A 13277-nucleotide genomic window follows, 5' to 3' on the forward strand; every position below is an offset into this window, starting at 1 on the left:
TTGATAAACGTTAAAGAGAAAATATGTCTCTTTTATCGAGATCCACCAGCCCTGAAAATATTTGCATTTATTTAAGACTCGCCCTGTGTATAGGAAGTGTTTTTAACATACCAGAAAAAAATGTTTTTGCAAAGAAAACCTCATGGCTCATTGGCCTGTTTCTATAGTCACAGTATAACTACAAGTGAAAATACTTGCGCATATTTACACATCCTATATAGGAACACCCTATATAGGAACCACCTCTGAACAATTCTTGTATTATTATTAATGAAATTTTAAAGTATTAATAAATATAACATATTCACAATGAAAATCAATCTGTATCAATTTTTTCTGGTAAATTTATTTCGTAAAATTGACTTTCCCAAGACTGTTATTTGTCAGAAACAACAGCTTTATCTCTTTTAAACCGAAACCCATTACTCAAAGCATTTAAATTGATAAACGTCACTTATTCAGATAACACAAGAAGTTAGCAGTGGCAGCATGTCGTGAACTTTGACATAATCTAAACTACGAGACTAGATTCTCGTGTAGTTCCTATATATTTTTCAAAAAAACAATCTTAAATAGTACAATATGAATTATTATTTATATTTAAGTAGTTTGTTATGTTTTCTAGTATGCAGTATTACAGCAGAAGGTAAGTAAAATAAAATAAATGTTATAATTTCTTACATACACCTATTTTATTCAAGAATAAATCTTAATTTTTTTGGTATGTCTTTAGATTTACGTCTTAATTTATTATAAATAGTTCGATATCATAAGTTAATGATATTTTAATGTATGTAACATGTTCATCATCAGCATTTTTAAAGCGGCTTTTAAAAATCAAATATTTTTACATAGAATCACAAAATAATGTAATGTTATGGTTACAAAGTTAAATTAAGATATTTTGAAAAACACCTTGTATATTATATACAAGGTGAGTCTTAAATAAGTCCACATATTTTAAGTGCTGATCTCACAAAAGAACATATTTTCTCTTTACCGTTTAAGTAGTTCAATATAACCCAGATATTTAACTGGAAATATAAAAAAAAGATTGCTATATTTTTGAGAACCACTAAATTTTGTCTGTGTTTTCGTTTCTCTAAATTTAATCTACTCGAAATACGAAAATTTTATGAAATTTGATAGCCTTTTGGGTAACGAATAAAATGGTGTATACAGGGTTGTATTCACCACATACGACACGGAATATTGTAGTTAAAAGATTAGATTTTTACAAATTGTAAGTTTTGGGTTCGTTGAAGGACTATTAGAACTACAATTTAAAAATATTTTTACAAGATACAGAGTGTCCCAAATAAATAAAAAATATCAAAGTTGTATTTTTTAAACGGAACACCCTGTATATTATTACATTTTTAGTTTCTACAATTAAAATAAAGGTAAATTTGATTAAGGTTTATTACACTTAAACCTTACCGTTTTTGAAATATTTTCAATTTTGTGAAATTGCAGTAAAAATTTTAAGGTTTCATTTCTCCAAGGGTATCAAAGTTTTTAATACAAAATATTTACTGAAGTTTATTTATTGATCAGTTATTGTGTTGCAATAATAAAAATAATACTACCTCATACAGAGTGTCTAAAAATTTATTTTAAATAATTTCTAGCTTTAAACGGCAATAACTTGTTTAATTTAAATGGAACGCCTTATATATTTTATGAGAATCAGATGCATAATTTAATTGTCTATCAAATTGTATTATACCACTTTTTACCTATCCCTTCAAGTTTTCATAGAAAATGCATTTTCTTATAATTTAGACCTCATTAATCAATATACCCATGGAATATTGACATTTTAGATTGTTTTCAAAGCAACAAATGTACAAAATGTACAGGCTAGTAACTAATAATTAAATAAACAACCTAACCAACTGTAATCTTTACTTCAACGAACCCAAAACTTGCAATTTGTAAAAATCTAATCATTTAGCTACAATACTCCATCTGTGACTCTGTGTCGTATGTGGTGAACAACCCTGTAGAACTGAAATTTGAAAATTGATTTATTGATCGGCTTTCTGGTTTCGAAATATACCGTATGATCGAAAAAAATGGCGTCAAAGACTCCTGGGGAATGACAATCGATGATAATTTTGGCGAGGTCAATCTCTATATTACTTATCAAAATTAACACTAATTATATAAAGATTAAAAAAGGATAGAACGCTTCCAGACACACCAATCTATTTCCAAAAAATTATTTTTTCTCGTATTTTAAACTACACCATTTAAAAATTATTTTTAAACAATATAAAAATTCATTACAACCTAAGGCAGTATATGGCATTAAAAAATAAATTACGAAATAAGTACGAACCAAGTAAATGACGTCTAGGGCTTGACCTCGCCAAAATTATCATCGATTGTTATTCCCCAGCCGTCTTTGACACCGTTTTTTTAGCCTTATCTTTTAACCACCCCGAAAAATAGGAGAACTTATTTAAGACCCATCCTGTATATAGTTTATATAGCAATATTTCTTAAATTCTAGATCCACCTTCTCAATTGTTTGGCACCATCGAGAACCCGGACCCAGAACAAAAGCTCAGCGACTACATCAACGTGATCCTCGAACATTACAAGCAGGATGACCCTGTGGGAATCCCGGGAACGCCCATACCCGATCCCTTGCCCATTCCGCCCATGAACCAGTCCTTCTCCGTGGGCAGGATGAATTTTCGCGACGTCCAATTGTACGGCTTGAAGAAGTTTAAGGTGGATCACGTGATCGCCAACGTGGCAGCCATGCAGGTCGAAGCCGGTCTTAATATTGACAAGATGGATGTCGTAGGAAATTATACTTTAAGGTATTTGTAGATTGTAGATTGTATGGAAGGGGAAAAGTTAATCGCCGCGACCTTATAGATCCATCGTGTACCTCTTTCTTGATTTATAACTCATTATATAGTCTCAGGCCTTTGACAAAACCAGTATCTGAGACGGTTTTACAGAAATAGTTGTCGTCTCGGCCCTTGGTCTCGGCCTACTCAGTGATGAGGTGTTCTTGTGTTTCTCCATTTTCTCCACAGAATCTGCAATCGCCGTTGTTTCTTATATAGCTTCAATCTACTGAGGTGTTCGTTGAGGGTGAAGTGTCCTGTTAAAAATCCCGTGAAAATCCGAAGATTGTTTTCACTTAAATCAAGAAAAGTCTTTGATTTTTCTCGGTCGTAAATTCTAAGAAATTTCTTCGGGTGTCTTTCTTAGACCGTTGGAGGATTCCCATTCCAAGTTACGATGGAGTCTTCCAAGTTCTTGAGTTTTTCTTTGAGTTGGTTTTTACTTACACATTTAGTTAGTTGGTGGTGCTATTTTGTCTGATAGTTTTTATTTTTTAAGTGTCTGAAAAAAACAATCGGGATAAACAAATTTTAACGTTAAGTCTCAACCAGCAGATATCAAAATTATCTAAAAAACTGTGGTAACTCTCAGATAAATACAGGGCCTTGTAAGATGTAATAATATGCATAATATTAATCGTAGTTATTATAAATAAATCAACTTCTACAAACTAGTTTCTAATGTTCGCTCTACATGTTCGAAAGGGTTACCACCCTTCCTATTGCACAAATTTATTATTCGTTCAATTTTATTTATTGCTTTGTGAACATATCTTCTTATACTTCCGAATGCATTTTGTACCCTATATTACAAATGTTAATAATATTGATTTCACTTTTGCAAATGACGTCAAGTAATGCAACACCCCTCCGCCCTCGCCCCGCCCCTTGGCGATAAGTCCAGGAACCTCGATGGTCATTATACTGTTCTACCATTTCCAATCCATCTTCCGGGGACATGATTTGATTGTTTATATTATATTATATTTATATTATTTATTTTATATTATCTTTTATTGCATTTGATTTTCCGTATTCAATGTTTTACCCCACGTCATTGTTAAGTTTGAAGGCTTATCAATATTGTAACGATAAATAGAGTAAATATTTTAAAAAAATCAGAGCCGGAAATTAGTTTAAATAAATTGTATTCAAATGTCCGAAACAAAATAAAAGTATAAAGTGTGGCATATCATTGTACTCAGGAATCAGAAGACCAAGTTCTTTCAAAAACTGAAATAAAAAATGCAGGTCCGTATTTAAAAAAAATAAATCGGCCTCTGTATCTCACAGATTATCAACTAATTTGAAAATCTAAAAATACTATCAGATAGCCCTAATAAAGTGGCTATGAGAATGTGCAATTAGTTTTTGTGATTTTTTAAAAAGCAACGACAGATTAGTTGATTTTCAAAAAAAAAACGTTTTTCCAAAAAACTCAGCAATCCTTCAGATTTTTAAAACTTTTTTGTTGGCATCTTGGTGAACATCCCAAGGAGAAACTTTGCCTCAATTTAACCATCTTAGTATCTATTACGGTTTCCGAGATACCAATGCTCGTACCTCGAATATGTAGCATCCTGTATATCTATCTATATCTATTGTTACATTTTTCGTCGGTTCCGTGTGGATAGCTAGTCACAATTTATTTAACACTAATTAACAAAAACAATAACGATTAAAAGACTTAAAGAGCCATTTATAACTTGTTTACAATTTATCTAATTATTTATCTAACAGGAATTTATTTTGAATTAGCGCGGCGATTGTAACTGTACGCGTCGACCGGTTATTTATCTCTATCTTCCTCAGGCCTCAGGTGTCTGCTTATATATGAGAGCAACAGACAATCCAGATTTGTCCCGTCAATTCTTAGCGGTTCTAGAAGGTCGGCGTCGCCGGCGTATGGTCATAGCCGAGTGGCCAAGCCTAAGGCCGAGTTCACACGGTACGGGTCCGCAACACTATCAAGCCAAATTTGTGAATTACACACGCTAACGATTTTTGTGTACATTTTTCGATTTACTGCGATTTTTTTTTAAACGAATTTGCGCAAATTATCTGAGACAGTCTTCCCAATTTTTACACATTAAAGAATATTTTAGTTTTTGCTTAAAATGGGGTTAAATACTGTATTGAAAAAATGCAAGCATGAAATAAAAGTTCTATAATGGCAATATTGAAATTTAAAAAAACGTTAATATTTCACATAGTTAACACTTCGTCCAAAGATGTTACTGTCACCTAGATTAATAATAATGACTATTTTTTTAGGACATGGTTTTCTTCTGCCCAAGGACCATTTACAGTGAAACTACAAAAGGTCTACATCAAAGCTATAGCTACATTGGAAGTGCAAAGGAACGGGTCTTTAGAAGCTCAGGACATAAACATGGACATCACTTTTAAGGACATGTCTATGGACTTTCAGGGACTGGGATTTTTCGCATCTATGTTTCAAGTAAGCTTCTTTTATCATAGTAATTTAAGACTTGGTTCGGTTAAATAATAAATAAATACAACATAGTCACAATATGCTTTTTAAAGTTTAAAAATATTGTGAAAATGTTCTTGCACTTATTTCGGAGACACCCTGTATCTTAAATATATTTACTATGTACAGGAATGGCAATAAACAAATAGCTTAGATAGTTCAATATAGTCTTTAAATAAAGTGTACATAAGGATAAGGGCTATATCAGAGAAGAATAAAACGATTGTTCTTCTCTGACTATATTATGCCATTTGATGCCAATTTCTTTATGAGTGTATAACTGGTTGTATGTTAATTTCATTCAGTGGCGTCACAATAATCTATATTATTCTTATATTAAAAGTATATTAAAATACTATAAACTATAACTAACATACTTTTTTTAGGGAATTATAAATTCCGTCGGTACATTTGTATTTGATTCGATAAAACCGTTCATCCTGAGCGAGGCCAACACGAACATAAGAAACGATATCAATAAGCAAGTGTCGAAAATCCCACAAACTTTCCCCAATTCCATATCGCCCTTCGATCAGCTGGTGTCAGAAGTTAGGAAAAAAGTTCGTAACATGGGATACGATCCCTACCTAGTGCCCGATTACAATAATAGTGTTGGTGTATTTGATATTTACCTAACGCATACGTGGTTGAATGGATTAGCCAGTTTTCACAGGTAAAACGTTTGAAAAAAAATGGTATGCAACTAATACTACACTGAATCCTGATGATTTCCCCTCTCTTCTTCTTATTTATATTTTTATGTTCTATAAATCTTAATGAAAATTTTATATTACAATTAGAAGATCTGTAGAAAATAGGAGAAGTTACCTTCTTGGACTGGCATTGGGTCTTTAAATTTGAAGTTTTACACATTTTTTTATCCCTTCCCTTAGGATTTAGATATTGTTGGTTGCATATACAGTCATGTAAATGATGAACCTAAGTGATGAACAATATGTAAAAAAAGTTTATTTTTAATTTAGAACCAAAGATATAATTTTCGAGCTAAGAAACAAGACAGTACATACATTGCTTGAAGTTGGAACTCAAAAACTGTACGGATCAACACACTGGGAAGTATCTTTGGTAGCTGGCGTTATGTCCAAAGTTGGAACAGCTTCCTTTAGCGTGGAATATATCAGAGTAAGTTTCGTTTACAAAATACGAAATAAAAAATACAGTATAATCACAAAATTTGATTATGAAGAAGGCTTTCTTCATGCTTGTTCTCTCTATCACGTGTAGTCTTTGCTATCACTTTATCTCTGGCCCAAATTAAGCTTATTTGATACTTATTTGTAACAGTGGGTCACCCTGTATATTAAAAAATGTATATCTGGTTGCATCTAGGTTCAAATCAACGCAAGCCAAAGTATGGATACCAGAAACAGACCTTCCCTAGACGATATTCAGCTGGAATTAGGCAATATTCAAGTGCGTTTCGACGGTCTAGGAACAGTCGACTATCTTATCGAATTTGGAGTGAACGTTGTTCCTAATCTGCTCCGTTACCAAATCATGGACGCCATCGAGAAACCCATCAAACAGAAAATCCAGGAAGAATTAAATAAGGTCGACGTGGAAAAAATAATTAAAGAAAACGCCAAGAAATTAGACAGCGAAGAAGGCTTAGCCGAATTAGCTAACATCATATAAATTTTTACAATTTGATATCACTCGTTAATCAAAATGGCAGCTTTAAAATATATTTTTTTATGAAAAAAAGTGTTTTATTGTGTTTAATGTTTATTTATGTACGCCTATGGTTTGAGAGCAAAGCTACCGCGTAGTAAAATCCCTAGAAACGCAAAAGAAGAGGATTACGTCATTGCGTTGTGTCATTTGTCAAGAAAAAAATAACAACTGTCAATATATGTTTATTATTTTCCGTCGTAGTTGTTCAGCGTTTAAAATTGCGAAAGCTTTGAAACGGTGGTGTTTATTATAAACATTAACTTGACCATATCTCGTCTATGAACAAAGAAACAAGATGCCCGCCCCAAAACAACGCAAAATCGCCGTGATGGGCTACAGGTCCGTGGGAAAATCCTCTTTGAGCATACAGTTCGTCGAAGGTCAGTTTGTGGACTCGTACGACCCTACGATAGAGAATACGTTTACGAAAACGGTTCGGATCAACTCTCAAGACTACGAAATCAAACTTATGGACACGGCTGGCTTGGATGAGTACTCGATTTTTCCCTCCCAGTACAGCATAGACGTTCACGGATATGTTTTGGTCTACAGTATTACAAGCCAGAAATCGTTTGAAGTGGCTAAATCTATTTACGATAGACTGTTGGATATAACAGGAAAAATCCAGGTACCTGTTGTCCTTGTAGGAAACAAAACAGATCTTCATTTAGAGAGACAAGTATCGTCTGCTGACGGGAAGAAACTAGCCGAAGAGTGGAACGCGATATTTCTAGAAACTTCAGCGAAAGAAAACCTGTCAGTTTCCGACGTGTTTCACTTATTATTAACTGAAATCGAGAAAGCTAACGGCATTGTAGGTGATAAATCAAATTGTTCAATCTCTTAAAACTACTGTTAAGAATTTAGGTATGAACTAGTCGATAAGTGCAAATATATTTTGTGGATGAAAGTTTGTTGGCAGTATCTAATGAGTGGTTAATCTATAAACAGGGTGTTTTTAACAAATAAGAAATAAGATTTACTTAATATTACATGGGTTTGTAAATGTCATGTATGTATGGTTTGTTTCTGTTTTCGAATATTTAAGGACACCACTTTACATGTTCTTTTTATGTTGGTTATATTATTATTTATATATTTTTTTTCATTTGTTCGTTATTACAAGCTTCTAAAAAAATTCTTCCTGTTTATGAGAGAATTGTTAAATGTGATATAATTGGTGTGTGCTTATACGTCTATTCAAGTATGTACCTATGTATAATTTTCTAAAAAATAACTATTCAGTTGTATAAGCATAAGAATTAATTTATTGCATGGTAGGCCAAGAATTTTATCTTTTTTCTGTACAATGTTCTAGGTTAGTCGATTGTATAAAAACAAATTTCAGTGTAGCTGATTGTAATTTACCCTATGATCAAGTGGGCTTTGACTTGTGTCATTGACTCATATCAAAGCACACTTGATTGTATTGTACAGTGTTAGTTTATACTGTCGTCACCCTTTTTATAGTAAATTTTTTATAGGTAAATTGTCAGTTATATTGTAATTTCCTCAAATGTATATGTCATTTATAATGAGTGTTTTTAAATGTACCTATACATTCTATATTTTGTCACCTAATTAACTATGAGTGTTTAGATAAAAATTTGAACTAAAATAATATTTGTAAATTTATTTTTGATCAATATGTAGTTAGATCTTCTAAAAGAAAGTGTTAATTGTCTAAAATAATTATTATATTCATAATATATATTATTGTATATCAAGTTTCTGGTTCATGATTTCATTGAAAACTAATTTGTAGGTGGTGAATCACAGTTTAAACAGTGTATATGTTACTATATAGTTTTATAATTATGTGAATATGTTATATTTTATTAATAAAGTTGCCACACATTTGATTGTGTTGAATATTAATAATCTATATATTAGAATAAGTATATTTGCACAGAACTCTAAGTATTATCAGAGTGTAAAGATTCAATCTCCATACTCGAGTATTACACAGGGTCTTTCTTAAAGTAGCACCTATTATACATAGCATTTTACTAAAAAATGCATATGGCTCAAGAGTATTTACGTCATACTGTTTCTATAAAAATAAATCGTATTAGTGGTATGGTTTAAAGTTTATAACATAAAAATCGGAGAATATACGTAATTTAAAAGGAATATACTCCCTACAAAAAATAAATGCCAAAATCAGCTGATCAATATTTACCTGTATTTTTCAGTGTCAGAAACAGCTGATGAAAAAATAAAATCTGAATTTGAGGTTAATGTCTAAAAATCTTAAAATGTATTTTGATAAGAGAAAATATAGTTGATTTGATCCGTAAAAATGCTGAGAAAAAACATTTTTACTTACACACAAGTGCGTAACGCCTCAAATAAGTTAATCGATGAGATAGTTCGCGTAGATCATGCTGGAGAACTTGGGTAATTTATTTTTTCTTTATTAATGATGTGACAGTAGACAGTACTCATTTCAACCAACGTTTTTTAATAGTGCCGATAGAATATATGCCGGCCAAATGGCCGTACTGGGTAGTACTTCCAAAGGTCCCCTTATCCAACACATGTGGGACCAGGAAAAAGGACACCGAGCCAAATTCGAAGAACTTATAAAAAAGCACCGTGTACGACCTACTGTTATGACGCCTATTTGGAATGTAGCAGGTTTTATGTTAGGAGCCGGTACTGCTTTACTAGGGGAAAAAGCTGCCATGGCTTGTACAGTGGCTGTGGAAACTGTCATTGTAGAACACTATAACGATCAATTAAGAACGCTGCTTGAGAATCCGGAAACCAACAAGGAATTAATGGAAGTTATTACCAAGTTTCGGGATGAAGAACAGGAACATCATGATACTGGTAAATTTGGTGACGTTTAAATACAATATGATATGTTTTTGAACGTTTTGTTTTAGGTATAGATCACGGGGCAGAACAAGCACCCTACTATAAATTACTGTCGGATATTATAAAAACTGGATGTAAAACAGCAATAGCAATTTCAAAAGTGATTTAGCATGTAACTAATTTTTATGTAAATAAAATAGAAAACGTAAAATTAAAAATTATGTACTTTATTTAGTAATAAATGAACCCTTGTGTAAAATCTAGATCGGATAATGACGAATCTTCGTATAGTCATTCCTCGTTTTTTTAGTCCTTGCAGTATGAATTTTCACTGAATGTATATGATATAAGAAAAGATTAAAGGCACCCTGTACCGTACAGTTAAAATATCTGGTGATGACAGATATAAAACACTCAAAACTGGACCAAACACTCTCATACGCTGACATTCTTAAATAAACAGTCCTGCTCGTTTTGTTAAAACCGGGCGAAATAACCGAAGTATATGTAGCGCTTTAGAATATAAAGTTATTCTCTTATTTTTCATGTTTTTTGTTATCTGGAAATTCTCGCTCAGTACACATCTAACAATTTTTAAAGCATTTTCCTAAGATTTACAAAAAACTCACTGTAATTCAAGTCCTGACACAATATTTCACAGATTTATACACTTTTCACAAAAGTAATCATCAAATAATTATAAAATCAACAAGAAAAAACATAAAATAAACTGAAACAAGCATAACAAATTATCACGGAATATAATTTCTGAGGCTAGTGTGACGTTGATTCGATGGTGTGCTATTTTTTAGGTAAAAAATAAAAGATCAATTAAAAATAACTTGCTTTATTGTCAAAAAATAGCGTATGAAACAATAAAGATTTTTAAGTAGTTGACCAAATGTATACATTTGAATTATACAGACCAGTCAATATTTTTTCTATCAAAAAAAGAAAAAAAAAGGAATTAAAACAGAAAATCACACAAATCAGACTACATTGTACATCAAAACACTTTTTAAACTCTCGTCTTACTAACCAAAAAGATTGATTGGCATTGGTACTGAGCGTAACATTAAATTGGCAGAACTGAAGGAATTGGAACAGAAAATTAGATAGGATGGGACCATTATCAGTGTTCATACTGTTTTTAAAATTAATTATTTGAGCTAATTAAAATAAATAAATCTAAAAAAAAGTATGAACAGACATAGTAGTCCTATTTCATTTAGTTATTTATTCCTATTCCTCCATTTCTGACAATTTATTGTGACGTTTAGTTTAAAAGAAGTGTTTTTGTAATGATTGATTTGTGTAATTTTCTCATCATATAGTATGGCCCTGGATTGTCTTTAGAAAAGGAAAAAAAAAAGAAGAGAAAAAAACCTTTTTGTTATAAAGATTTTTTTTTTCGAAAAATTCATTCTTAATAAAAGTCTTTCCTCTTGTAAGGACAATCTGGGACATACTGTAGATAATACGTAGTATCAGTGAATAGACTGAATATGATTTTAACTTAGTTTTTGAAAATTAAAAGTATGTTCTTAAAAGTACCTATTGCGATTCATATACAAATAAACTTAACTGCACCTAAATACTATGTACAAGGATTAAAAAAAAGCATTTAAAAATCTGATATACAAATATCACATTCCTTAAAAAATAGGTATGATATTACCTACTATAAAATAGTCTTAAATGCCTTTCTTTAAAATCAAAAACTTTAAAAATTACTTTGTAATAATCACTTAACAACTAATCATCATGAACCTTTTTCTTTTTTATCAATTCGTTACTCTCTGTGAGGGCTTTTCTTTTGGCAGTTCTCTCAATCTTTCGTTCCTGGGCTGTCTTTTTCAGACCCTTCATTTTTCTGGTTTGGATACTATTAATATTTTGTTTACCCATATGAATTCTTCCGTGGGTACTACCAAGATTATCAGTACTGATATTCTTCTTCTTAGTAACCCTCAGTTCTTTTGGTTTGGTGCAAGCATCTTTCATCAGTTCAGGAGTAGGTAATTTGGTACGTCTCAATGTAAAATCTATGCGGGGACCTAAAAAAAATCTTCAATTAACACCACAAATAAATAATCTAGACTACTAAATAAAATAATAATAAATAATACCAAGCAGAGATAGATGTTATTATTATATATATTTAAATTATCCTGCATATGCTCCCAAAATTTCATTGCAATACAAACTGTCATTATCCTTGGAGCCTATATATAAGAGATATAAGAGATACCACCCTGTAAAACTGTATATAAATAACTTACCTATTTCTTCCAGCTCCACACGTGGAATTCTACATCCAGACTTTTTCAAAGCAATTTTATATGATCGAAGACAAATTCTTCCATCGGGCATAGCATTAAAACTAATGGAATGTTCGATGCCTTGCAACCTTACAGCATTTACACTTTCCCTGTGAAAGAAGTCAATAAAAATTGATTTCAGATGCTTCAATTCATCTGATTCCTCCCACAGTGGACCATTAAATACTAGACAAGGCTTTACACCTAATAAAATCTTTGAACTTTCAAAAGCCTTCAGACCTTCATAGGCTTCAACATTAAGTTCTATCATATCTAATAAAGCATAGTTAAAAGTTCTCCCAATAACTATGTTATTGGGCCTCTTTTTGCTGTGACTTCCCATTACAAACAAAGAACTTTCGTGTTTTCTACAAAAATTCTCTACTGGTGTTACATCTTCGAATATGGTAATGTCATTCCTTTTAGTTAACATAACTCCATCTGGCTTCTTCAAATCGTACATATCTTTCAAAACGTGCCTGATTTTGTCAGAAGTTTTGCGACCTTTAAAGAAAATTGTCTTCTTAGGTCCCTCAATCAGTTGAGGTTCCTTCTTGAGAAGGATCTTCTTGCCCTTATGTGTGGTGGGTTTCCTAAAAAATAATATAATTTCAATGTTTAATGCAACTATAACTATAGTTAACAGGATGTTAAATAGTTTTTCAATGTAATAATAAGAAAATTCTAGCAAAATATCTATAAAACAACTTCATATAACAGATGAATGTATTGAATCTTGGTTAGAAACACAGTTCAAAAATTTTAGCTCTAATTCGAACTGAATATTGAAATAATGTTTTTACTTACACCACACGTTGTAAAACAGACATTTTACAGAGTTTTTACACTTTTTCTTTGCGTATTTTTGAAAAAACTTTGCTACTAAAACACTTTCAACACGTGTTGACAAGTTCATGCGGCAAGTGTCGCCAACCTTTCAAAACACAAACATTTCGCACTAGATTTAAAATATTTTTTGATATTTTTTTATTTAAGAAAAGAATCAAATACATAATTAAAATTTCGTTAATGCATTCTATTATTCTAAAGTATCTACACATTTATATAGCAAGAAAC

The 13277-nt window shown here is 31.6% G+C and overlaps 4 protein-coding genes across 4 annotated transcripts; 3 read left to right on the top strand and 1 right to left on the bottom strand.

The window, feature by feature from the left end:
- The first annotated feature begins 437 nt into the window (after positions 1-437).
- On the top strand, positions 438-7086 carry LOC115886728. The gene is made up of 6 exons (XM_030905999.1): positions 438-646; positions 2519-2834; positions 5142-5328; positions 5748-6034; positions 6345-6504; positions 6712-7086. The coding sequence occupies exons 1-6, from the start codon at positions 583-585 to the stop codon at positions 7015-7017; spliced, it is 1320 nt and encodes a 439-aa protein (XP_030761859.1). The 5' UTR covers positions 438-582; the 3' UTR covers positions 7018-7086.
- A 111-nt stretch (positions 7087-7197) lies between these two features.
- LOC115886730 (GTP-binding protein Rheb homolog) lies at positions 7198-8918 on the top strand. Its single transcript, XM_030906002.1, has one exon. It carries the CDS (start codon positions 7352-7354, stop codon positions 7901-7903), a length of 552 nt encoding a protein of 183 aa, XP_030761862.1. The 5' UTR covers positions 7198-7351; the 3' UTR covers positions 7904-8918.
- A 331-nt stretch (positions 8919-9249) lies between these two features.
- On the top strand, positions 9250-10097 carry LOC115886729 (5-demethoxyubiquinone hydroxylase, mitochondrial). The gene is made up of 3 exons (XM_030906000.1): positions 9250-9456; positions 9527-9891; positions 9948-10097. The coding sequence occupies exons 1-3, from the start codon at positions 9359-9361 to the stop codon at positions 10046-10048; spliced, it is 564 nt and encodes a 187-aa protein (XP_030761860.1). The 5' UTR covers positions 9250-9358; the 3' UTR covers positions 10049-10097.
- Positions 10098-10710: 613 nt separating this feature from the next.
- LOC115886795 (ribosome production factor 2 homolog) lies at positions 10711-13150 on the bottom strand. Its single transcript, XM_030906085.1, has 3 exons — positions 13008-13150; positions 12162-12793; positions 10711-11936 (listed from the first exon to the last, which is right to left on the bottom strand). The coding sequence occupies exons 1-3, from the start codon at positions 13028-13030 to the stop codon at positions 11635-11637; spliced, it is 957 nt and encodes a 318-aa protein (XP_030761945.1). The 5' UTR covers positions 13031-13150; the 3' UTR covers positions 10711-11634.
- Between the last annotated feature and the right edge of the window lie 127 nt (positions 13151-13277).

The sequence above is a fragment of the Sitophilus oryzae genome, unplaced genomic scaffold (assembly GCF_002938485.1).
Source record: "Sitophilus oryzae breed Bouriz unplaced genomic scaffold, Soryzae_2.0 scaffold_496_pilon_pilon, whole genome shotgun sequence".
Lineage (NCBI taxonomy): Eukaryota > Metazoa > Arthropoda > Insecta > Coleoptera > Curculionidae > Sitophilus > Sitophilus oryzae.

What these genes read in the sequence shown, in the direction of transcription:
- LOC115886728 (XM_030905999.1), top strand. Translation starts at nt 583, where the DNA reads ATGAATTATTATTTATATTTAAGTAGTTTGTTATGTTTTCTAGTATGC. An exon ending in GTAGGAAATTATACTTTAAG is followed by an intron (nt 2,835 to 5,141) that starts GTATTTGTAGAT and finishes CTATTTTTTTAG; the next exon opens with GACATGGTTTTCTTCTGCCC. An exon ending in TTAGCGTGGAATATATCAGA is followed by an intron (nt 6,505 to 6,711) that starts GTAAGTTTCGTT and finishes GGTTGCATCTAG; the next exon opens with GTTCAAATCAACGCAAGCCA.
- LOC115886730 (XM_030906002.1), top strand. Translation starts at nt 7,352, where the DNA reads ATGCCCGCCCCAAAACAACGCAAAATCGCCGTGATGGGCTACAGGTCC.
- LOC115886729 (XM_030906000.1), top strand. Translation starts at nt 9,359, where the DNA reads ATGCTGAGAAAAAACATTTTTACTTACACACAAGTGCGTAACGCCTCA. An exon ending in GATCATGCTGGAGAACTTGG is followed by an intron (nt 9,457 to 9,526) that starts GTAATTTATTTT and finishes GTTTTTTAATAG; the next exon opens with TGCCGATAGAATATATGCCG. An exon ending in ACAGGAACATCATGATACTG is followed by an intron (nt 9,892 to 9,947) that starts GTAAATTTGGTG and finishes GTTTTGTTTTAG; the next exon opens with GTATAGATCACGGGGCAGAA.
- LOC115886795 (XM_030906085.1), bottom strand. Translation starts at nt 13,030, where the DNA reads ATGTCTGTTTTACAACGTGTGGT. An exon ending in TCTGTTTTACAACGTGTGGT is followed by an intron (nt 12,794 to 13,007) that starts GTAAGTAAAAAC and finishes ATTATTTTTTAG; the next exon opens with GAAACCCACCACACATAAGG. An exon ending in TGTGGAGCTGGAAGAAATAG is followed by an intron (nt 11,937 to 12,161) that starts GTAAGTTATTTA and finishes GATTTTTTTTAG; the next exon opens with GTCCCCGCATAGATTTTACA.